This window comes from Cebidichthys violaceus, unplaced genomic scaffold (genome assembly GCF_023349555.1).
Source record: "Cebidichthys violaceus isolate CVI_PGR_0920_01 unplaced genomic scaffold, fCebVio1.0.p SCAF_42, whole genome shotgun sequence".
Classification (NCBI taxonomy): Eukaryota; Metazoa; Chordata; class Actinopteri; order Perciformes; family Stichaeidae; genus Cebidichthys; species Cebidichthys violaceus.
In genome coordinates this window covers 1,502,610-1,528,171 of record NW_027176617.1, presented here as the reverse complement: position 1 = coordinate 1,528,171, position 25,562 = coordinate 1,502,610, and the positions used below count along the sequence as shown (strand labels likewise).

The following is a 25,562-nucleotide window of genomic DNA, read 5'->3' as shown; positions in this document are numbered from 1 at the left end:
GTTACCTATGTGTATCTGAGAGTGAGAGTGAGAGTGAGAGAGAAAGAGAGAGAGACCTGACACATGGGCCCAGTTCCTTAATAATGTCATTCGGTGTGAACGCTATTAGCAGATTACCCTTGGCCCAGGGCAGCCTAACCATGTGCAGGAACTAGATAACCTTGTGTTCGGTAATTTAATATCAACACTTCCCCTCTTTTCTTACCACGCTTTACAACACACAAATACCCTGCTTGTCCCCTCCGGTCCTATTTCCTGAGCGAGGGAGAGGGAGAGAGAGAGGATTACAAGATAGTGACTTCTTGAAGACGCCTTTCCTCTGCTGAGAAGTGTGGCAAATCGTCCCTTGTCCATGGATGTGAGAAAATACATAAACAGGCTTATAGTGAAAATTCCATCTGATTTAATGCAGGGAATTTAGCTCAGCACAACATCAAAGGAGCCGCCCATCTTTTTAAAGGCCCTAGATGGGGTACTGTCATTTCCCCCCTCCTTCTAGTTCTTCTCCTCGGGGCTATCATAGCCCTAACATTTACCACTTATCAGGCCAATATGAAAAGCACAGAGGAAATTTCCTGTCACACAGTTTGATTTTGTAAGAGTGGGTGAGAGAGGCAAGGGCAGACTGGAAGGGAGAGACAGAGAGAGATCTACCAGTTAAAGGAGCAAGCCGTTATGGAATCAAATCACACACTTTATCCCCCCACAAGCTGAATCACAATCCTGCATTAGCTGCTATATCTCACTTTGTCCTGCTGCTGCTCTTTTTCCCATCGCCCGTGAGCCAAAGCGGGAGCGCGAGGGCCAGCCGGCACGGCCCTATCACTCACCGGCACTCTCTCATGCCGGCATTACCACGCCTTTATCTCATCTCCTGCAGCCCGGCACGGCCGGCCGCCTCTCGGTCCTCCAGGCTACTTTACTAATAACCTATTCCTTATCAGTCACCGTGCACCTCTGCCTGTGATCAAAGAGCCAATTAATGGAGCGGGGAAAGGTGAAGCATTCAAATAATGGAGACAGCTGTTTTTCTCTGTTTGAGAAAATCCATTTTGTATTGTTATCGGCTCCGAGCAGCTCCCCGCGACCAGCGCTTAATTCAAGTCACTGTCTGCTTCTGCCTGGCTTGATAAGAGAGAGTGAGAGAATACAGGAGGACAGAGAGAGAGAGAGAGAGAGAGAGAGAGAGAGAGAGAGAGAGAGAGAGAGAGAGAGAGAGAGAGAGAGAGAGAAAGAGAGAAGGGGAGATGAGCGGGAGAAGAAAAGAGTCCTGGTCACAATGAACTTTATGTCGAAGAATGTGGCAGGAATATCACAGCGTCCAACTCATCCCTGAGCTTTATCAACTCCAAAGTGGTTCAACACAGAGATAAAAATGGGGGGGCATAAAAAGGCAGAGCTTCCAGAGCTCACAGGCTGCTTTGTGACTTCACTGTCATTAGTTTTGGAAGAGCGCAGCTGATTCAAGCTCTTTGAGGTCCAACACAGTCTTGTCACGCAAAAAACCTGAGTTAGTTAAGAGGTTAATTGTACTGGTGACAGGGCAGCATATAAATAGCTACATCAAAGGCTCCTATCTTAACAGCTGTGTTATAATGAATATCACTTGGCTTAATTTTAACAGTTCCTTAAGCCCTGTCACTATGCTTAAGACGGAGGGTAAGATTGTTGCACTGGTTGTATAATCAGTCTTTCAAGTGTCCAAGATGCAACTGGAAAAAAGCACACGCCTCTCTTATATTAGGAAGTGTATAGTCATATATCTTGAGAAAACATATAATGAAAAGGATATAAATATTCAAAAGGTCACTCATAGGCTCTAGCTGGCTGTTATGATTTAGTCCTTCAAATAACCTGAGCTCAGCAAGCCCCAATACTTGGCCACCTTAGACTGCCATGCACCCTCAGCTACCTGGACTCATTTGTCAATTATGACGGCTGATCTTTGTTCTCTCAAGAGCCCACTTGCCGACAGAGATGATATTTTAAGACTAATACATGTAACTTAAAATGGGCAATGAAATAATTTACAGCCAGTCAGACAGGATCATTAAAGTTTGAAGACATCCTGACATGTGACACTGTCTTATTGCATATTAAATTACTGTACCTGACATTAGTTCACATCAACTTCCAAGTCAACAAGGAAAATCCAATTTTTCTGACTGCCCCAATAAATCCAACTGGTCACTGAAGATTCCGAAATGCTGAAAAGGCATTTTCATATTCCATATTTGCTTAAAATGCAAAAACAATGTCTCCTCACAGTTAAAGTCCAATGTTTAAGGTAAACAAATCCACATTTCATGGATATAGGACTATGCTGTCAGTGCACAGTATTTTTATTCTCAATCTACACTTATCTGCAATCATATAACAATCTTGTTTGATGACTTGAACTCTAAAATCTTAGAAGTTTTTTTCCAACGCTGCCTTCCATCCCACATGACGTCAAGAAAACATTACAACTGGCTTATGTATTTATAAAAAGGAAATAGAGATATATCAGATACTAATTCAAAATTAATTCCCTCTTTTTATATAAGTTTGCCAATATTACTTACATTTTCCAAACTAGACCATATCTCACAGATACATTATGGTGCATCACTGTAATGTCTTTGTGGTATTCGGTTCAAACTGTATCGCAAGAACTGTGGGCAATGAAAAAGAAAGAGGCAGTCAGTCACAGGACATTAAGAAGTCATGGGAAAGAGAGAGAAGAAGTACATTTCAAGACCACAATTCATCTGTTTAAAAGCTATTCAGTAAAGTCTGGATGTCTTTGGAATCAACTTTGTGAAGGCTGAACTTGTAAATAGAAATTCACCACAATTCATATAACGTATAGTTCCCATTTTGTAATGCTACTTTAGTTTTGAGTGGTGTAAAATCATAATTCCAAGCATTAAAATAAAACATCAGGTGTGTAGATTCAAACACTTTGTCTGTGTCTCTGTAGCTGAAGGATAAACAAACCATTGGAAAAGTATGCAATAGCAGAGTCCCTTAATAAAGACAGTGAGGTCCAAGGTCAGGAATCAGGAAAAATAGCCAGCAGTGTGGAAAAATGAAAAAGCTGTGTATGTACTTAACAGGGTTTCAGCTGTACAGCCTTCAACAGATTTTCCGCTACTTATTCTCCTCAAACAGATTAAATGAATGCAGGCATGAGTCCGATACAGGACAGTGGACTGTTACGTCACATTTAGATCTGTTCCTATGCTACTGATTTGAAATTTCACCTGGCATGCGTGTGCACAGGAGTGACTTATTCACCTTATAATCCCACCCATTACCAGTTGTTTTAGCTAAAAACATATACAGCCTACAACCAGAGATGGAAAGAGTACTATAGAATATTTTACTCAAGTAAAAGTACTGTTACAGAAATTCTACTCAAGGAAAGTTAAACTGATTGTGTAAATATGTACTTCAATAAAAGTGAGTTACTAACTATTAAGTAATTTACATTAAAGAACATCTTTAGGCAATGAAATATATTTCATTAAATGTCACTGTACATATTTGTGGAACAACATCAGCAACCTGAGCCCTGATGTCCAAACCAACAATACATTCCATTTAGACAGCATGGTAAATGGTAAACGTACAAAGGGCTTTACAATGTGTCCTTCATTCAAAGCATTCACACTCACATTCACACCAATGGTGTTGCCCATGGCCATGCAAACATACAACCACCTTCCTCAGTGTAGGCTACATAGAACTAACCAAAGAAGACAAAACTCAGAATAAAAAGTACCCGGACAAGAAACAAGCACTATTAAGCTATGTACATTGCACAGCCTGACACTTCATATGGAACCAACAGCAGAATAAAATACCACCAAAGCAGCGCCACAGATGGGTATAACAACAGTGGTTGTTGACGTTGTCATCTGAGTTCAGTGAGTTGTTGTTGTTGTACTCACCTGTCTGAACGTCATCCCGTGAGTCCCATGAGAGTCGAGAAGTCCTCCACAGTCGGCACCAGATCAAAGTTCGTGAATCAAAGCATGTAACAGTCCACTCAGCCTGGCTGCTCAAATTCAACAAGTTATGAGCCGAATGACGCGCTGCAGTCACATTGGGGATTATTGTCACAAACAGGAGAAAGTCCTCCCACAGTGAAGGTTGAAGCTCCTCAGTGAAGCGAATGTCACCGTTGAGAATCCACCGTGAGCATATCAGCATATTAGTATACCAGCGATCCTATAGCCACAACGTGCACCTGTACACGTAATATCATGGGTGTGCTTGATTTGAGTCACTTTGGCGTGCTTACCAGGTAGAGTATTCAATCTCTGATTAATTAAGATATGCAACTTTACCGAGGTATAATAATACAAACCATAGCACATACGGATGAAATCCTTAATTTGATTTTTACTTGTGTGCATTTGATGTACTTAGCCTCGGCCTGGAGGAGACCACACCTCTCACCCCGCCCCGACGCTCGGCCATGTATCTTCCGGATTGTCAGCTGAGTGCAGAAAGTGCTCTTCTTTGGATTTATCTCCTTTCTTTTGTCCCTTTCTCACAAAGTTTATCAAACTTTTTCCATGTTATTTTTTTTTTTTTAACTCTGTAAAGGAAGCGATTACAAATGTAGTTAAGTACAATACTTCAGGTTAAGGTAGACTAAGTAATTGTAAAATTAATACATTTTTTTGGAGAAAAAAAAGGCCTAGTCTATAACTAGAAACAAGAGTAGTAGCCTAATTCGTTACTTCCACCCTGAGGGGACTCCTCTGGTTGCAAAAACAAGTCTGATCGTATGGAAGTTTATGAGAAAATTACCCTACTTCTCACAGAAGACTTTTGTTGCTGCCCTACATGCCAGGAGGCATAAAGGGCAATGATGAAACATTGGGAACATGAGTTTATGGTCTCAACAGCTTTCAAGTCTTCTTCAATACAGCATGATGTTGATTTAGTAAATTATGGTCTCATTTAAAGTAAAAATGACGATAAAGCAGGGTATGCTTTAGGATATGGCTACCTGTAATTGACGTGTCGCTGTCGCTACCAGAGCTGTATGCGGTGTCTCTATGTCACTCCTCCGCAGTCCAAATATGGTCACTACCAAAATCCAAGATGGTGATGTCCAAAATGCCAAGCTCAAGGCCTCAAAACCACAGTCCACAAACAAATGGCTGATGTCACAACAACTACGTTCACTTCTCATACAGTCTTTGTATGCAACTTGTGATGACAACTGAACTTTAACTGTAAAATCTGTAGTGTCCCTTTAATTTGGGAAATGCTGGTGTTTGTCTGGATGGTGTTGTGCTAATACTGGATACTGCTGATGTAATGAAATAACTCCAGTCTAAGTCTCAGAGGCAGGTATTAACATATTTATTACACCGTTAAGAGAACAACAATACCAGAATTATACTGCAAAGTTTCACAGACTGACAGACCATAGTTTACAGCCCAAAAAAAGAATTTAAAAAAGAAACAAAAAAAACAAAAAAAAACAAGAAACCACAGTTCTGACATAGTAGACTGGAAAGCTCTCTAAGGACACTGACTCTAGGCGATGGAGAAACCGCCCAGTGTCAGCCTACCACTAACCTGTGGTTTTCATGTCTCAAATAAGTATTGCACAACAACTTCAAATCATTTGAGCTCTTTTTTTTCACAATAAATCTTCTCAAGAGAACCCATCCCACCCCCACCCCCCCCAAAAAAATCCCACCCTTTAAGTTCAACTCACACCCCCAGATTAATGCTACGGCCTTCACTGTTCACTGTCGGCCCCACACATTTCCTAAATGTTTCTTGATAAGTAGGAAATGTAAACAATATTTCCTACCATTGTGAAAAAAGGGCATGTCTAAATTTTAGCCTTATTTTTTTCATTTTAGTTTTTTACAAGCATTTGCCTTTTGTAAATCCCCTCTTTTGAAATTTACCCCCCCCCGCTGACAAGTCGACAAGCGCTTTAGCATGTCTTCACAACAGAGAAAAGGAGAAAAAGGTGGAGGGGGAAACAGGAGAGAAAAAAGAGCGAGAGACAAACAACATTTCTTATCTGTGACCCTACAGTAGCTTGTATCATCGAAATAGGAATCGACAACACTTTTCTTTAAAATTAGCACAATCTTAAAATTCTGTTCAAACAAATCACTCTTGATGTACTCTAAAAACGCCATAGGCATAAAGGAACATAACAAAAGTTTTTTTTCATTTTTTTTTTCTCATTTCTATTCATTTATGTTTCATTTATGTTTCATTTATTTATGAGGTCTGCATTGTTACCAAGTAGTGATATGGTTTTGCAGCTGTATGAGCTTCGACTTTGGGTTTTTTATTTTCCTGTTCTCTTGTGCCCATTTGGTTTAGACGAGACCAGTATCAGCGCCGCGACTGATGCTCTTATCGTGCTGTAAGAGGTAGAGTGAGACTTGTTTGCCACCGAGGAATTTGTAGCAAAACACACATAGAGGAGGGAAGAAAGAAAAAAATAGAGCTTCTCAAAGAATTATTGAGCAATAATTTTAGTCTTAATTTTTTTTCCATTTTTTTTTTTTTCAAACCCAGGTTTTGCCCTGATAGTGATGAACACACACATTATTTGTTGTATACTTTCAAATACACTAGTGTTAAAACAGCTTGGCTGTTTCTTCACAGCTTCTGAGGAGTCTTGAGTAGGGTGTCAGACACCTTTTTGGATTGTTTAACCCTTTAGAGTCAATAATGCAGGTGCGTATTTTTGTTAGACAAGAAAGGAGGGATGAGGAAGTACAGAGGGAGCAAACAGCCCAGAACCTTTGTGAGCCTCCACTTGTTTCTTGAGGTCAGAATTTGTAATGCGCTTCTGTGTAGCACCAGGGTGTTTGGGGTGAAGAACCTTTGTGTGCGTCAGGATAAGTGCTCTCTCACTGCGAATGAGAGGTCTGTTTGATTTACATTGAAGGTTTACAACAAAGCTGTGACTGATTATCTATCCCAACAGCAAAAAAATGACATACTCTGATATAAATAAATACAAAACAAATGGCCCAGTCTCACATTCACCTCCTTTAAGAATAAAGAACTTTACTGCTTAAAGCTGTAATGGGCACTTAATCTGACATTTGTGTAAGGAGAAAATGCACAAACAAGATCAAAAAATATCTCAAGACTTTTCTTCAAAAATGGTCACAGAAGTCATCAGTGTTCATTAGTTATTATTGCTCCAGTTGAAATGTAACACTGCTGTGAAAATGTCCATTATGTTTAATTCACACCTTCTCATTTCACAATGTAAGATGAGTGCCGTTGGTTTCCAGAAAGGATTAAAATAAATGACTTTTATGATATTGAAGTTGGTTTTGTTCCATATGTGTGAACAAAACATGAAGACATAAATAACCCAAATATATGTGTGAACAAACCTCTTTTGAAAATCGTTTAAATCAGGATTTTGGTCCTTGGTGTCAGTCTTTGGCTGTTTTTTTGTTTGTTTATCTTTTGTGTTAATACTGTGTTACCTGGTGCTTTGCAGTGTTAAAGCTGTCAATCGGAGTCTACACCTCTGCATTTGGAAAGTTAGTTTGTTAGAATATTTTTTGTCATTTTTTTACTTTTTTTGGTTGTTTTTCATTTTTTTCTAAAAAATAACAAATATTTAACAAACGTTCAGTAATGTGCATGCACTGTCTGTAACTATTCCAAAAAAACCCCCCATTATGGCCGCTTTTGTTAACATGTTGAGAAGGAGAAAAAAATTTGGTGATTTTACATTTTTCCAACAAGCCCAATCCCAAAAAATGTGAAAGCAGATAATGCTATCACTACATACAAAATGGTTGATGAGTTATGGCTCTATAGCGACAACACAAGTATGCTAAAAAATAAGCATGCCGAAATAACCTCCGTGACAGTGCAAATACATTTATGTATGTCCCTTGTACAAAACATTTAGATTAGCATTCCGCGCAACATGCTAGTTCTCAGAAAAGATCTGGGTCGGACTCAAGTAGCAGCTCTGAGATATAGCTTGTGTCTTTTCTTGAGGACGAAGGGAAGTAAAACTTAAAGAACTACGAGGGATCTACCACTTACACACAGAATAGAAAAGCAGCTTGGAAAAAAGATAACACTTCTTTTTTTTATCTCTTTTTGCTAGAGAGAGCGAGAGTTATGAAGGATTTAGAGTTGTGACTGGTTGAAGTACTATGTATTGTCACAATTGTCCAACACATATACAATAAATAACCATTGGTGACACCACAGGACAGAAGTCTTAAACACCATGACATCTACAGAAAAAGAATAAGAAAACATGAAGAAAGATGAAAATGTTTGTAAGAGTTGAAACAGGAGGGGAGCGTCTGGAGTGCAGAATGAGCTTACTACCAAGTTTTCCACACTGTAGGTTTCCAGCTCTGAGGGGCCCAGCGGCTTGCTGTCGTGGTGATTTGACAGTCTTCGCCGGTGGGACGATGACTTCACTTCCTGTTTGAGAGCTTCTGTGACCCACCAAGCATGCACGTGCGAATTGTAGTCAGTACATCCTCCACATGTGCAGTGGGCAAAGTTTTGTATCTTGTCCAAGAATTCTTCCTTTTATGTCCTTCAGGGAGACGGATTTGTATTTCCCAGCCCACTGACCTGGATATTATTACAAGTGAGAGGGAAATAACATTGGTTGAACAGCTGGCTCTACTTGCAATCTGCTGCACATCTGCCCGTTTCATGACTGTCTGTGGGCCAGAGATTCAGTCCGTTCCTCTCCTCTCTCCAGGCAGCAAACTTGTTTATCCATCCTTCCGTTGGTTTGTCTTTCAGGGTATCTAATATCCTTCTTTACAAAGAATATTGATGACTTCACTCGTTCTGCTAGCTAGTTATGTTCCCTTGGTATGCTGTTTGGTAAAATGAGGTTGATTAGTCTCATGTCCCAGGTATAGGAAGGAAATAAGCATTAATTCAAGGATGGAAAATAAAAACATTTAAAATAAGGGGAGGTCAGATATACTTGTCTTGAGTTCACGGGTATCTCTGCTTGGTCTCTTAATATTTACAGGAAAAAATAAGATAAGCTACAATGACAACAACATTAACAACAACAGGCACGACGACAAACGGACAACAAGAATAGCAAGTGTAACGATAAAAGGATGTCAATATTTAAATTCATTCATTCAAAACAAAGAATATCTTTGTGTTTCTTTAAAGTCATGGCAAGTCAATATGACCTGATTATGGACCTCCTCCTCCTCCTCCTATGACTACGCTGCAAGATAGACAGAAGCATTGTCATCTCTTTCTGTTAGCCACGTTAGCTTAGTATCTTTGCAAGGCAATGTAGACAGTCATGCTGTTTGTGGGGTTGAGGGCTGGCTGTTAAGCCCCGGGGGCCTTTGCCTCCATCCTTTGTGTGAGTCTCTTAGCGCGGTGTGCCATCCAGGGCAGAGGAGGACGGGGTGCTGGGGGTGGAGGAGCGAGGGGTAGCAGCAGGCGGGGTAGCAGCCGGACTCCCGGTCCCGCTGCTCGGGGTGCAGGCGGAGGAGCTGATGGGAGCAGGGGTCTCTGACCCCGGCACGCCTCCCTGCTGCTGGCTGGCCTGCTGCTGTTGCTGGGCCTGGAGAGTCTGACCACAGACATGGTGGTGCTTCTCCCAATCCTTATGCTGGCAGAAGGAGCCGCAGTAGCGCGCCGTGTTGCAACCGCTGCACGTCTCACTGGCTTTGCGGCCACAGTTCCAGCAGCTCTGACAGACAGAAAGACACACAGTCACCTAACACGAAAATAATACAGCAGAAGAATTTACAATCCAGACATTTGGCCAGTTGAGCTGATGAACTTCTGATTATTGATAAAACTGTAAGTAGGACCCCTTGTTTGTTTTATTCTATGCATAACACACTATCATGTGTTAGTGATATCAAAATGCCTCAAACAGAGAACTACCAACAGATATCAGTGCAACAGTCTGCACATGAACAGAAGTTGTCTCTCTTTTTACAACACTTAAGCTTAAAACAAACCACAGACAGATGAAAAACCCATCTCTAATAACACTTATGGTCTCTTATAAGTCTTAGAAACCACAGGGAGAGCGGCTGAATATCCACAGGAAACAGGAGAACAAGGTTACAAACAGCTTCTGAGAGTTTACCTCTGGGGTGCTTCTCTCTCATAAACATCACTCCTGCAATTAATGACAGATGTGAGCCATATTTCCCTCTCACTTAACTGATTAAACGCCAAGGTTTCTAATGGTGATTAGCAAATGAAAGCTTCTTCCCTTATTTCCTCTCAGCTGAATTGGTAACACCTCTCTAAACATGCTAGCTACTCTGTCGGAAACAAATAGAGGACGGAGGAAAGCGAGGGTAATAGATGCTGATTGACCTTGTTTTGCTTTCCCTTCTGACTATAAAATAACTTCTATTTGCAGGAACACTTTTAAAGCTGCTAATAATCAGAAATCTCTTTGATATTTGAAAGACAGTATACAATGATTGGATTCCATTAATTTCACAACAATAAAATACAACAGAAACGTCTTTGTAAGAGAAGATCCTATCATCTGTGTCATTTGGAGCTACTAGAACAGCTGGCATCTAAAGTTACATTACATTACATTACATTACATTACAGTCATTTAGCAGACGCTTTTATCCAAAGCGACTTACAATAAGTGCATTCAACATTGGTAATCAAAAGAACTACTAGTCACCAGAAGTCATAAGTACATTTCCTTTTCCAAACAAGCATCTAAGAGCATAAAGCAGAGCATAACTCAGAGCCAAAGTACAGAAACAAGAAAAACAGTTAGTGCTATAAGTAATACGAATACAATAAGTGCAACAAGCTAGTATGAAAACAATAAGCGCTAAGTGGAAGGCTCAGGGTAGCACTTCCTGAAGAGGTGGGTTTTCAGCCTGCGCCGAAAGATGGGCAGCGACTCCGCTGTCCTGACGTCAGTGGGAAGTTCATTCCACCACTGTGGGGCCAGGACAGAAAACAGCCGTGACCGGGTCGATCGGCCGCAGGGACCTCTGAGCGACGGGGCAACCAATCGCCCCGAGGCAGCAGAGCGAAGTGGTCGGGCGGGGGTGTAAGGCTTGACCATGGCCTGGAGATACGAAGGAGCTGTTCCTTTCACTGCCCTGTAGGCTAGCACTAGAGTCTTAAACTGGATGCGAGCTCTTACAGGTAGCCAGTGTAGAGAACGGAGAAAGGAAGTTGTGTGGGAGAACTTGGGGCGATTGAACACCAGGCGAGCTGCGGCTTTCTGGACAAGCTCCAGAGGTCTGATGGCCGACGCCGGGGCTCCGGCGAGTAGAGAGTTGCAGTAGTCCAGGCGGGAGATGACAAGAGCCTGGATGAGAACCTGCGCCGTCTCGTCAGTCAGGAAGGGACGAATCCTCCTGATGTTGTAGAGCAGGAATCTGCAGGAGCGTGTAACGGATGAAATGTTTGCCGAGAATGACAGTTGGTCATCCAGGGTCACACCCAGGTTCCTCGCAGTCCGAGTTGGCGTCACCACGGTATCATCAATGGTGATGGACAGGTCCCGGTGCGGGCAACCCTTCCCCGGGAGGAACAGTAGCTCAGTTTTGTCTAGGTTGAGCTTGAGGTGGTGTGTCGTCATCCACTTCGAGATGTCAGCCAAACACGCAGCGATGCGCGTCTCCACTTGGGTGTCACCCGGGGGAAATGACAAGACCAGCTGGGTGTCATCGGCATAACAATGGTAGGAGAAGTCATGCGAGCGAATAACAGAACCCAGAGATGTTGTGTAGAGCGAGAAGAGAAGGGGGCCCAGAACTGACCCTTGCGGAACCCCCGTAGTCAGCATGCGTGGTTCCGACACGGCCCCCCTCCAGGTCACCTGGTAGGATCGACCCGTCAGGTAGGATGCAAACAGGGTGAGTGCAGAGCCTGAGATGCCCATCCCCTCGAGGGATGAGAGGAGGATTTGATGGTTCACAGTGTCAAACGCCGCAGACAAGTCCAGGAGAATCAGGACAGAGGAGAGAGAGTTAGCTCTCGCGGCGTGAAGCGACTCTGTCACCGCAAGGAGGGCCGTCTCTGTCGAGTGACCCACTTTGAACCCGGACTGGTGGGGGTCCAAAAGGCTGTTTTGGTGGAGATAGGAAGACAGTTGGTTAAAGACAGCACGTTCAAGTGTTTTGGATAGAAAGGGTAGAAGAGAAACCGGTCTGAAGTTCTTGACATCAGAGGGGTCAAGTGATGGTTTCTTCAGAAGGGGGGTGACTCTGGCGGTCTTGAAGGCCGTGGGAAAGCATCCTGAAACAAGAGATGTGTTGATGAGGTGAGTGAGGAAAGGAAGGAGTTCAGTCGCAATAGACTGAAGAAGAGGGGAAGGGATCGGGTCAAGGGAGCACGTGGTGGGGCGGTTAGACGTAACAAGGTTGAGGACCTCGTTAGGGGAGAGAGGAGCCAGAAAGGGTAAGATGGGGCGTGGAGATGGGAGGGAGAGCTGTGGGGCAGGATTGGACAGGGAGAGAGGGGCTGAGAGAAGGAGGATCTGATATCGTTTACCTTCTTGTCAAAGAAGTTGGCGAAATCATCAGGGAGAAGGGAGGAAGTAGGAGGAGGGGGTGGGGGTTGGAGGAGTGAAGTGAAAGTTTCAAAGAGTTTTTTAGGATTGGAAGCAGAGGTTAGGATTTTAGAGCGGAAGAACGCAGCTTTAGCAGTAGATAGAGAGGAGGAAAAAATGGAAAGAAGAGCTTGGAAGTTAAGAAGGTCCTCCGGGAGTTTGCCTTTTCTCCATTTACGCTCAGCCTCTCTTAGGCTCCGTCTATCAGTACACACTGAGTCCGACAGCCACGGGGCAGGTGGAGTTGGGCGTGCAGGCCGGGAGGTGAAGGGACAGAGTTTGTCCACAGAAGAAGTAAGGGTGGAGAGGAGAAGATCAGTAGCAGTATCAGGGGATAGGAGATAGAGGGAGGATTCAGGGTCAGGGAGAGCAGAGGTGACAGAAGAGGAAAGATCAGCAGGGGAGAGGGAGTGGAGATGACTCCGGGTAGAAACCATGTGGGTAGGTGGAGGAAGTGATGGAGCAGAGGATAGGGATATGGAGTAGTCAAAGAGTAGTCAAAGTGACAACAAAGAACTACCATAACTACCAAACAAGAGGATGGCGATGACAGTTACCATGATGTCTTTGAAAGATTGAGGGTACACCTTTTGATGTCTCGAAGTGCTTGTGTATATTCCTACCTCGCTGGAGTCTTCTTGTTGGTTGATTATGGAAACCGCATCCTCGGCGGCCTGTCGCTTGGCCTCTGCTACCGTACGCTCCATCTTAGCCCGCTCGGTGCTGATCATCTCGTGAGCCTTACGCTCGGCCTCTGTGACGGCCTTCTGCAACTCTGACACAGCCTGTCGCTTCACCTCATTCACAGCCTCTTCTGGAAAGAGTGTGGACACAGAGGAAGTCAAGCCTCCCGTACCTGTAATGTAGTGCGCATTATATCAACCTGTTGTTGGGAGTTTATTTTCAATGAGCACACTGATGTTTTTAGTTTCGTCTAGGATACAACAGTTACTATTTCTGAATATAAACATTTAATGACAGTTTTCTGAAACAATTGAAAAGTTCATTCGACAGAAGTGGTATCTAAGATTGTGCCTTCTGAAAGATTAATGGTAAAAGCAGTTTCATGTGCTAAATCTGCAACACATCTGGAGGACAGAAACCATAACCATATAACTAATGCTTTCACTCACTTTTATGTTAGGAAAAATCTGAGAAAAGACATGCCTTGTAGTTAAATGATGAGAATCAATTCACATAGAAAACCTTTTTAGTTTTTGTTATTCCAAGATCATCTGCAGGTAGTACCCCCTGGGATACACCAAATTTAACCAGACAATTTTTAAACGTGGTAAATATACGATAGTGGGTACATTAAAATATGAAAACTTGATCGCTTTCGTTTAATCATTAAGGCATTTAGGAAGTAACGGTGAATGTGGCATGTTTAATCAGCTACAAGAGGTTCTCCAATGGGTCAATGATGATGTTTTTTTTAAATTTAAAACGTTAAAAGGATCATATTTGACAATGAGTAAACCAAAACTATATTTTTTCTTATAATATCCTCGAGATAACAGCATGGGCCAATTAATCCCAGGTAATCAGTCAGAAAACATACTTTTGAGATGGAGCAATGTGTTATTTTATTCTTGTTTTGTGTAATGAATAACCTTGCTGCGCGGGTGTTAAGCAGTGGAATTCCAAGCGAACGTCAAAGCAAAAGGCTTTTTTGTTTGCTCCCATCAAGCCTGTAACTTGACTAATTGTGTATGCAAATCAGGCAATTTATATTTAAATTATGCATTTCTATTGTGATCCCAGAGGCCCATGTGGTGAGGGAAGTGGGAAGCCGGTAGGACACTGTGCAAGGTGCTTGAATATTTATCACCAACTGTAAACATTTTGCCCATTTCAAACAGATGTATTCATCGCCATACTCCATTGTGTTAAAAATCCTATTTTGCAATCCTCCCTAGGTCACATTTAAATCAGTCTCTCCTCAGCCAGAATATATGCGACTGAAGTGAAAAAGAAATACGGAGAACAATGCAGAGAATGAAAAATAGCAGGCACCATTTATCCCACAGACAAAAGATAAATACAGCTTTATGTCTGACAAATATGCTTCACTTTACTTAAGTTCCTTTGTAGACGTTACACTTGTATTACAAATGTAAAATCTGTATTCAATATCAGACAGAATGTGAGCTTTTCTAAAGACAGACATTTTCTTTCCATCGCAATCGAGCTAAATTTTCAAACCAGGGTGGTTTTGTCTTTAACCTACTATGCTGCCTGAAGTCATGGAAATTGCCCTGGTGCGGTGTGATATACGCCTTGTGCATGGAATTGTGATTACACACCAAATGCCTTAAATGGAAGATCGATCAAAGCTGGTGAGGGGAGGAGAGGACTGGAGAGCAGGTAGAGTCCCAATGGTGATACTCAATTCAATTTAAATGCATATTACTTGTTCTGAGTATCTCACACATCATGCTCGGTCAAGCAAGGGGACAATTTCTTTTCTCCAAGGGGTTTAAAAAGCAGATATACTGTATCACTGACGGTGAATACAAAGTGGATTCCTCGAGCAGTGAGCCCTCAACAGAAAATTCTTTCAGTTTTTCAGGACAGCGATAATGGTGATTGCAGCTGTGCTCATGAGTTTAAAGAATGCTGTTTGTGTACACTAAAAATGTAATGGCTGCTAATGAAAGCTGTAAAAGCAACAAATTAGTTTCAATACTTGATCTTAACTGGCTGTACAAATTTCCCTCACAATTTTACAATACTTTTGTAAAAAAGAATATCTGCGATATCTATCGCTAAGGTGATTACGGAGGTGCCAAACGCAAGAAGATACAGTAAAAGTCTTGCTAAGTAGTTTTTTTTAACAGCAGAACCACTGGACCAGCTGTTAAAGCTACTTATGTCCCTTATTTGACTGGTGCAATAAAATCGTTTTTACAACCTGACGTCATATTTGGAGCGTGCAGAGTGTGGTGGTAGAACTCTTATTTTTTTTTATTTCACCACTGTATCAAATATAAATCATTTTGTAAGAGCAGCCTGACACATTAATATACGTCTACCAGAGGTGGAGATTACAGCCAGTAGACTACACAAGGATGAGAGGGGAGAATGGGGTTGAAGGAGTGCCTCTCATCCTCTCCCATCTGGGTGAAAAAAATTAACGTGATTTCTACAAAGCAAAATTTCTTAAAAACTGCAGAGCGATAAAGAGAAAGAGAGAGAAAGTATATGTGTATGTGTGTGTGTGTGTGTGTGTGTGTGTGTGTGTGTGTGTGTGTCATAATGGCAGGCATGGAAATGTTGCTCACCAGCTTTCTTCCAGATCTCTTCAGGCACGTATCCAGACACAGGCCGGTGCAGCAGCTCCCTGTGAATTTCTGGGGAGACAAACACACGGCCATGGTAATTAGAGATCAACTGATGTTTTGCATGACACAGCACAAAAGATTGTAGAACAAATCAGCGTGTTGTAGAACCTGTTGGTTACCCTGATATTTCAGTCATGGTTTAAGGAACGAGACAAATTATCCAGTTTATTTTTCATTGATGCAATACAGTAGTGAGATGTAAAATGGCTCTGGTTTTCAGGGGACATGAATATTTCCAACTGACTTGTCATCGGTATAATCATGATAACATAGATGATATGGCCTAGTGGCAGTATGTACAAACTTGACAGCAGAGGACCTAGAATCCACCCCTGGGGATCTCCACACTAACTATCAACCATAAAACTGCTGGAGAAAATAAAAAAAATAGATATTATCACTTTCAAGTAGGACGCAAACCAGCTAAGTAACAATGGGATATTTTAGATCAGCTAATAATAAGTCATTGTAGGGCTTCTTTAATGCTAGGGTAGGTAATGTCTTTTTGGACACTTTTTTGTTATATTTGTTTAAATTCTCATTACATCCCAACAGAAACAGACAGGAGTACTGACAGAAAGAAAGGCTCACTGAAAAAAATCAATATCAGTTCAAGTGTGTGTTATATTTAGAATATTTTAACAGCTTTATCTTGCCGTTGGACAGCCTTTTCAGATGTGGAACTGAACTGAAAGTGAAACTGATCTATGCGGTCTTCAAAGCAACAAGACTCAGTATGATAAGTACTTCATACAACCCCACTTCAAAACATCCGACCTATCCATTTAAGAGAGCTAAAAAAAAAAGGACAGATTGCAAGAAAGTGTTTATGTACATTAGTTCCACCTCAAAGATGTGTGGGGAAGAGGATCGATAGAGGAAGTGGAATATATAAACTCATAAAGAAAGACTAACGAAAGTGGAAGGACCAGTGGAGACGTGGAAACATTGCCATGACTCCTTAAACTCACTGGAACATGGCTTTAAGCAGTCCTGTAAATATACTAATTGCTTTGCCACTATGTCCTTTAACAGCTCTTTAATACACGTGCAGTTCGTGTGATGCCCTACCTGGTGTTGCATTTTCCTGTGCGGCTGGGCTCTGCTGCCTTGACTGCCCACTAGCGGCGCCCTTCTTCAGCTCTTCAGCGTCGCTGTATCGTCGGATCCAATAGTTGAGCTCCTCACGGTCGGCCTCCTGGCACCGGCGCAGTACTGTCAGTGAGCGCCTTGTCTTCTCCACCATGTCCATGATACAGTTCAGCAGCTGGGGGCGACAGGGAGCGGACAAGGCGCTGAGTTTACACATAGACGTGGAGGGATTGATTTAAATTCAGCAAGGCAGCGAGTGGAGTTCTTAATTAAAGCAGACATCTGTGATGTTATTTTAGTTAGTGTGTCATTATTATATTCATATGTTTCATGAAGTTCGTCAGTGAAACACTAGACACAATCTCACCCTTCAAAGGTCACACCTCTCCACATGACTTTATCACTTCAGTCAAGAATATCTTTGTGTTCACATTATGTCATTTAGTGACAATTTTCACTGCAACTGTGAGGTGAAACAGCATCACAAATGTGACACTAGATATATTTCACGTAGTGAACATGGGACTGGATTAACAACCCTGATGGTGAGCACACAAGCAACAATTTAGCAATGTTTACATTGTATGTTTGTTGCACTGCAGGCAAACGTATTTACATCCAAACATACACATACACAATATAATTATATAAAGAATTAAAAAACTTGCTTTTAGTTTTGATATGCATGTAATGTCAAACCTTTCTTTAGATGATCTCACATAACTATTTTTTTAAGGTCACTCTTATTTTGTGTACAGCAGTTAACAAACACACTGTTTCTCTTCACTCTGTCTTAAAATACAATGAGACATATAACAATTGAATAAGACTGAACTAAGGATTTAGATAATGTCTGGTTTTCAAGGTATAGTAATAAAAAATGTTATTACTTTTCTTACATGGTCAAGGTGTTTCCACTCCTCAGCCCACTCTCTGTCTGTCAGCCTGTGGTCAATCACTTCCTCCTGCCTGGTCCCTGTATGCATACCTGTAATCAATAGGACGGATAGAAAGATAAACAAATGGCAAGTCAGTATGACATAGAGGAACAATGCAACATTCCTCCATCACTCCCATCCTTGTGCTCCATGTGCTCCCTGGTTGAAACTCTCTCTCCATCCATTTCTTTCTTCTCCTCCCTCCCTCCCCCTTTTCTTCACTGTCTCCATATCTCTCTCCCACCCTGAGGGCAGGACTCAAATGACTGAGCTTCTGGTCCAATAAACATCCATCACAAGGCAAGACATGGTAAATGTCTCTCCTATTTTTAGAGCAGAGCCAACGTCGTCATTACAGCTTCATCAAGTAAGGCTCGGTCTACGCAGAAAAATGTCTCTAATTCAACGGCGCCATGCCTAAATGTGCTTCTGTTGTGCGCTCATACATCTCACAGTGCAGTACTTCAGTCAGCCATCAGGTCAGAGTGGCCTCAGCGTCCCCCCCCCCCCCCCCGTCCTCCCGTCCTCCCCCATGTCCTCACCAATAGGCCTGGCTCTCTCCCGGATCTCCCGATGATTGGAGGCGGGGTGTCTGTAAGTGTCCCGGTAGTGATGGGCGATGGCCATGTCATCCAGCCGGTAGTGCTGCGGAGGGAGCGGGCCGGGATGAGGCAGGCCGTTGGGTTGGTAGGAGAGCCCATTGGACGGGCTGAAGCGCTGGGCGGGACTTATGGTGCAGGGCCGCTTGCTCGGGTGAACATCCGGGTGGAGGGCGCCATCTCGCTCAAAGCCGTTCTCTTTGGTTCTGGGTGAAGAAAGAAAGAAATGAGACACATTTTGAGTATTACATAGTCACTGCTTATAGCACTTTATGTAAATAGGTTTGTCTTCCAGTGGGTGTTTTTATTTGACTCTTTTGGTAGAATCCGTAACATTGGACGATAGACAAAATGAATGAGTAGCAAAGGGAAAGTAAAATAAAAGTGCAAAAGAGGAGAGGACACAGGAAAAATCTGTGGTATGGCAATATCACACATATTTTGTAAAAATATCTGATTCAGAATTTGTTTGCTCCAGTTATTTCATACAAAAGCCAAACTTGAAACGGCATCACAACATCTCTTCCGCTCCTTTGAGCTGCACTAAATGCTTGAGTTGATGCGCTAACAGACAAAATAACTGGAATTCTTTCATAGAAAAGATTCATTCACGTCCATTCATACGTACACATACACAAGTGCAGTGTGCACTCACACACGCATACATACTCACTAAAGTAGCTTCCAAGGAATCGGGTGAAATTTTGTAAGGCTGCATCCGAAGATTAATGTGACCAGGTGTGTTTGTGTGTGCGCATTCTTGCACATGTGTGTCTGTGTGTGTGTGTTCTCAGCTTTGTCAGTTCACAGTTAAAATCTTGCCAACCTCCCCCCACTATCTGCACTCCACTTTCCTCTCTCCCTCTCTCCTCTTCCTCCCCATCTCTCTCTCCGACGAACAGATTGAACTTCTTAATGAGCTGTTTTTATGGGCTCCTAATGCTCATCCACAGCTCTCCATATGCTCTTTCCCTCCATCCGTCCGTCTCTCGCTGCCTCCCTCGACTCATCCATCCATTCTTCTCTCCCCCCAACCACATTCTTATCTCCCCAGCCTTCCTGCTGCAACAATGTTTATATCTACAGGCAGTGCAGTGCACACATACACACACTTTTACAGTTACCTATACAATGAATGCATTGATGTGTGTACCCATAACCTACCTACTGAAGATACATACATGGGCCCAATTTACATGCATATGCCAATGTCCTGACATTTTAATACTTGCATTTATTTATTACGTATAAAAAGTGAACATGTCAAGATTGGGTTCACATTGTCTCTAAGGTAAAATGACTAAACGGCATCTCATAAAGAGCGACAATCATTTACAAATACTGGAAATTCTCAACAGTGAATGAGATACTTTTTTTCTTTTACCTCTACGTAAGAGGGACCCATGCCTTCACTTAAGGGCTTTTCATTTCTAAATTCCCTTGTTTAAAAAGTGTATTTTAGATTTTATTTTAGTAAAGCCTGACTTATCTGTTCCCCTTTGTTTTTATACAAATCCGAAAGTTCCCCTTATTCACACTGAAAACATTTCAGGGGGTGTAATTCCTTCTCTTGCATGGAAGACTGTTATTGTGAAACATCTGCAATAAGTGTTCCATTGACAAAAGCAGAATGGATTAGACTTCATCAATTAGTGAACGAGAACACCATTTCTCTTAGAGAAAAGAGAAATTCTGAGCAATAGAGTGTTGAGCTTATTTATGCTGTATGTCGCTAATAAAATTAATGCTGAAAAATATACTGAATTCTAATTTACCATGCAAGCCATTACAGTACCAGTCATTTTGCACTCCCAGCTTTTATTTTAGTATCGGCTTTGTTAGATAATTAAAGTACACATGATGTATGCTTTTTCTGTCATATTCATATTGTACTGCGATATTCCTGGTCAGGTTCCTGCAGACCATGGTATTAATCAGGATGCATTGATGGTGCATTGTTGTCTGTAATTAAGGATTCCCATTCAAATTCCAATATTCTGGCGCAGGGCTCTAATAAGCAGGAACGCAGAGCAGAGGTAAGCAGAATCCAGAGGTGCTTAGCCAGCCGTATTGGTGCTGGAGCCTCATCTGTAAGTGTTATCAGCCCATCTCCCAGGGCACACACACACACACACACGCACACACACATACACGCACAGAGGTGCTCATACATGAACCCTATTCACCCCTTCACACTGAATAGAGAATCATGCACACAGACATTCACACAAACAGACCACATTTTTTTCACTGAATACAGATGCCTACTTACTTTTTTTCTCTCTCCATATATTTTGTATCTCTCTCTCTCTCTCTCTCTCTCATACACACACACACACACACACACACACACACACACACACACACACACACACACACACACACACACCTTTTCCCCTAAGCTCACTCCCCTAAGCACCAGACGGCCTGCAAATATGCAGGTATTACAGAAAAAGTCTGCCTATCCGACTGTTGGGGGAAAAGAGAGGTGAAAATTATTAATATTGCTTTTGGCATTTTTGTCCCTCAGCAAATATAAAAAGTACATTTTCCTCTCCCCTGCCTGTATTAAAAATTTTAGACCACAGGAGAATTTATTTCAAAAGACCATGCACACATTGTCCTCAAAGCACAGGCACAAACTCACCACAGGGCACACACACAAATGTTCACAAACTTCTGTTGAAGAAGTTAAAAATGCTTATTAATGTTGAATAGAAGAATATGTGTTCGGGTGTGATTCGTGTAATCCCTTTGTAAAGCCAATTTTGGCCGAACATGCATGCAAAGCTATATTGTGTAGATTCTGATAGGTATTTTTTTGTTGTATTGCAGCTCTACCAAAAAAAGTGTACGTTAATAGGCTGGGAATGAGCCACAGTCTTGAACATGCAGACATGCTTGGCATTGGGCTTGCGGGTTCTGTGTTTGTTTCTTTTTCTGCTGCTCTGGGGAAGACTGTTGGAGAGATGACTATAGGTTTTTAGTGCTGTGTGTTCCTGGACGGCACGTCTCAGTGCTTGTCCATTAGAGCAGAGAACATTGAGTCATTACCAAAGTCTGTGACAACAAACGGATGTAATGATTTGGCTGGGGTGGGGGTTGAACTGATGCAGAGAGAGAGACACACACACACACACAGGCACACTCTGATTACTCACACACCCAATCAAGCATGGAAGTAAATGATAACTTACATAGAATACATATTCATACACATTCACACTTTCCATTAAGGAACAACTGCCTTCCTTCCATTTGTGTGTGTGTGTGTGTGTGTGTGTGTGTGTGTGTGTGGGGGGGGGGGGGGGGGGGGGGGAGCTGAGATGTCCAACGGAGCACGTCATGAGGCCCGGTGACACACTGACAGACACTTCCCATACATACATGAACACATCACACTATTGCCCTGCATTGGCTCAGCTTGTTTCTGTGGAGCGTTGTATGGGTTCATGGATAAGCAGGCAGTCTTAAAGGGATTCATGAATGAGATCAAATAACAGAGGAAAAAAACCTCAGCTGCTTTAATGTTTGGAGCTGGTAAATGCATAAACCAAATCAGTCCCATACCGTCAAAATCGGGTTCTGACTTTCTGATTCACTCACCTGTCTGGCGTCCTTCTCTTGCCGTTCTCGTTGACGTCCAGCAGGAGTTCAGAGGAGTCCACTGGGGAGGTGGTGCTGGTGTCCAGGAGCAGCTGCTCATGCTGGGCCAGGTACTGAGCTGGGTTCTGCTTGGCGAGCCTGGCACAGTGCAGCAGCTCCCTCTGAAGGAGTGGCAGGTTGGCCTACAGGAGGAAACGTCACTGTATTACCAGAGGAAATGTAACATTTGTGCTGGATGTTTTAGATAACACTGACAGACATTTCTTACAGAGATGCATGAATACAAATATCACATCTGCCTTTTTACCTGTAAAAATTGACTTGCTCAGTCACTCACTCTTCTTTCTAAGATGCTCTTAGCTTTCTGGCTAATTTGGGAAACAATTACATAATCTGTCAGATTCTGAGATGAGCTGTTTTTACTACACTGAAAAACATAATAATGAAGATTTAGAACTGCATAAAACAATAAAATCACTTTATAGGTAATCAAAGTCAACTTAGGCTCTTAAAAGAGAAAATATGCAGCTGGAATATTCAAGTTCTACTCATGTGCTAAATATAATATCATAGGTTGTTGATAATTAAATTACAACAAAGATAAATTCAAACAGATTGATGCATCTCTTTGATCTGAAACAAAATGTAAAGCTCATAAAACACATAGAAATATGATTTTATAATAAAAGCTTTTTCCATGTCTTTTCATACCAAAAGCAACAATTTCAAATAACAAAAGCACCATTTCTTTCATGTCATCTGACCCCTGTTTGCTCATTACCACTGAACCACCACCACTTCCTGTGACTCAGAGTGCATTAACACCCAAAAAGTTTCTCTGTGGCATATACATTTTTCAAAAAAATATATATAAAGAAACAGCAGCTATTTTCAATTTCTTTGACATAACAAGGGGGTATACTTTCTTGTGTGGGTCATGCAGGTATGTGCGCGCAGACTTCAAAGACATCTGATGGGGTGCGTTTTTGAAGCAAGAAGATGAAAGTGTTTCGTCAGGCTGGTTCAGAATGAGAGTGGGGACTATTTTGGCAAGGTACATCACATCTTTTTAAGTTTTGTGTCTGTTAATCTTTGTTTTGTCCTCAATAACATAATCTCTCTCCAAGTCTCATGCTTTGTTATTTCCTTTCCCTATTTTTTCCAGTTTCATAATCTAAAGGCTTTCATTCGCTCTTTCATTCCTCCCGTCCTACATTAGCTCATGAATTTGCTTCCATTTCTTTGACCATTCAATCTTGTCCTTGCCAACTGCATACATAAATAATACTTGCAAAACACAACCATGATTTGTTTAGTGGGATTTATGTTTCATAATCATACAAAATCCCTCTCCAGTAATTGGCTGCAGTAAAAGAAATGCCAAGCGCTGGCCTTCGCTTTACCTGCCCGAGTTAATGGTCCGTTAATAGTTTATGATCGTAATTACCCTCTGGAAAAAAAGAGCATAAAATAGATTGCTTTGACCCTGGTGAACTCATCTTTCATTAATTAGAGGTCATCCTAATTGCCAGAGATGGGGGATGCATTAACAAAAAGTCTGAGTCAAGAAATGCAGACCATTGAAGAGACTGGATCATTTTTCATATGACAAAGCAAGGCGATTTGCTTCTGTGCAGTTATGGCAACCAACATCTGCACTTGCATAAAAGGAAAATTTCAAGTAGTGTTCAGCAGCCACAGCTAAAATCCGCCCAGGATGATTTATTGTGAAAATACTGGATTTGTCATTTTGTCAAACGATGCCAAAAAACTATTCAGAATATGCCATATGCAGGATATGCTGCACTTCATCAACTTTCTGGTTCTGTGTAATTTGCAGTTGAAGGAGAATCTAGGAGACGTCTTTATTGTCCTATTTCAATTATTTCCTGTCATGACTTTCTCTCTCTCTCTCTTTTTAGGTAAATGTGTTTACTCCTCTGTCTCAAAGCACTCCTCTCACTTCATCACAACACAAGAAAAACAAAACACTAGAGAGTTAAAAAAAAAAAAAAAAAGCTAAAATTTAACTTGAAACTAGAGAAACACTGTTACTCTGTAAGCCTGTTGTCTTGTGTTGCGGGCGTCCCGCCAACTCATCACGTCACTGGCGCTGTGTGGTTTATGATTGCCTCCTTCCAGTAAAGAGTCCCAACCAATTTGCGGTTTAGTATTAAGAGAAGGGGAAAGGAATTGAGTGGGTTTGTGTGGAGGTGGGGGAATTGGAGGGGTCGGTTTGGTCTAACATTAACGTAATGAAAAACTCTGAGCCCTGACGCGCATTGTTGCAGCTGTGCTTCGACGCACCTATAAAAGCTCCCCTACACCTCCAACTGCTCTCTGCTACCATATGGTAGCTGGCATTAAAGGCTCTGCAGTGGCAAGACACTAAAATTAGACTGGGGATAGAGAGAGGCAGAGAAGGAGTGGCGGAGGGAAAAAAAAGAGTTGCATCTTTGATTCCACAGCCATCCCAGTGATACACTAACCATCTGGCGAGGAGAAGGAAAGGAAAGGAGGGACCGGAGGATGGATAGATGGGGAACAGTAAACAGAAACAGCATAGGGATAAAGACAGAAAGATGTGGAGGGAGAACAAATGAGAAGGTGAGGCAAAGCAGAAAAATATGAACGCAACTACAATAAGGGAGTGATGTGAAAAAGGACACAGGGAGGACACCAAGTCCCTGTTAGTGTTGTTAACAGCCAGTAACAGCGATTCTAGTGGGACCAATTCCACATCCACTCAGGACCATAGTGGATAATATAGGCTTGTGAATGTCAACTCACACATGCACACATCTGCAAATGCACCCATGCACGTGCATACACACAGCATAAAGTATGAATGAACTGTCTTGTTTTCACAAATAACATTTACCTCATGCCTGTCACTCAGACACAAATGCTAGAGCAGGGGAGGGTGGGATAAATAAGGGATGGAGAATAGATAAAGAGGAAGAAGTAGGCAGATGAATCCAGAATAGGATGGAGGGGGAAAGAAAAAGGAATAAGAACAAATAAAGTGAGAAAACAAAACAGAACCTGTAATAGAAACAAATGAGCTTTGTGTTAAATGTCATGCCTGTCTCTGCTCTCCATCTCTCAGTTGCACACTGATATTGATCTCAGCTTCACCTAGACCCCATAACATGATCTAAACTACTGCTGCACAGTACATCCCTCAGACCCATTTGTCATCTTTGACTACCAAAACAAATCATACCGCCAACACCAGTCTTGCCTCCAGACTGCTGTAGTTCCTCAATTCCTGTAGACACTTACAATATGGACCTATCTGACACAAACAGCCCAAATGTACAGAAATGGACACTATTTCACCTGTAGATACAAACAGAAAATCCAACCATCCCTCTTCATTTTCATCTCCCAGACTGGAATAAAGAGATGA

At 42.0% G+C, this 25,562-nt stretch overlaps 1 protein-coding gene across 4 annotated transcripts in view; it reads right to left on the bottom strand.

Annotated features, from left to right (window-relative positions):
- Nucleotides 1-5,348: 5,348 nt before the first annotated feature.
- The window catches only part of runx1t1 (RUNX1 partner transcriptional co-repressor 1), a 62,563-nt gene continuing 42,349 nt past the window's right edge, over nt 5,349-25,562 (bottom strand). The window contains exons 5-11 of one of the 4 annotated variants that reach the window (XM_068728485.1): nt 22,151-22,332; nt 18,488-18,750; nt 17,907-17,995; nt 16,987-17,182; nt 15,856-15,924; nt 13,195-13,385; nt 5,349-9,709 (exon numbers count right to left, since the gene is read on the bottom strand). In XM_068728485.1, the coding sequence (XP_068584586.1) occupies nt 9,386-9,709; nt 13,195-13,385; nt 15,856-15,924; nt 16,987-17,182; nt 17,907-17,995; nt 18,488-18,750; nt 22,151-22,332 (1,314 nt within the window). In that variant the 3' untranslated portion in view covers nt 5,349-9,385. Of the gene's footprint in view, nt 9,710-13,194; nt 13,428-15,855; nt 15,925-16,986; nt 17,183-17,897; nt 17,996-18,487; nt 18,751-22,150; nt 22,333-25,562 lie in introns of all 4 variants that reach the window. The other 3 variants (XM_068728483.1, XM_068728482.1, XM_068728484.1) reach the window with 3 other exon arrangements.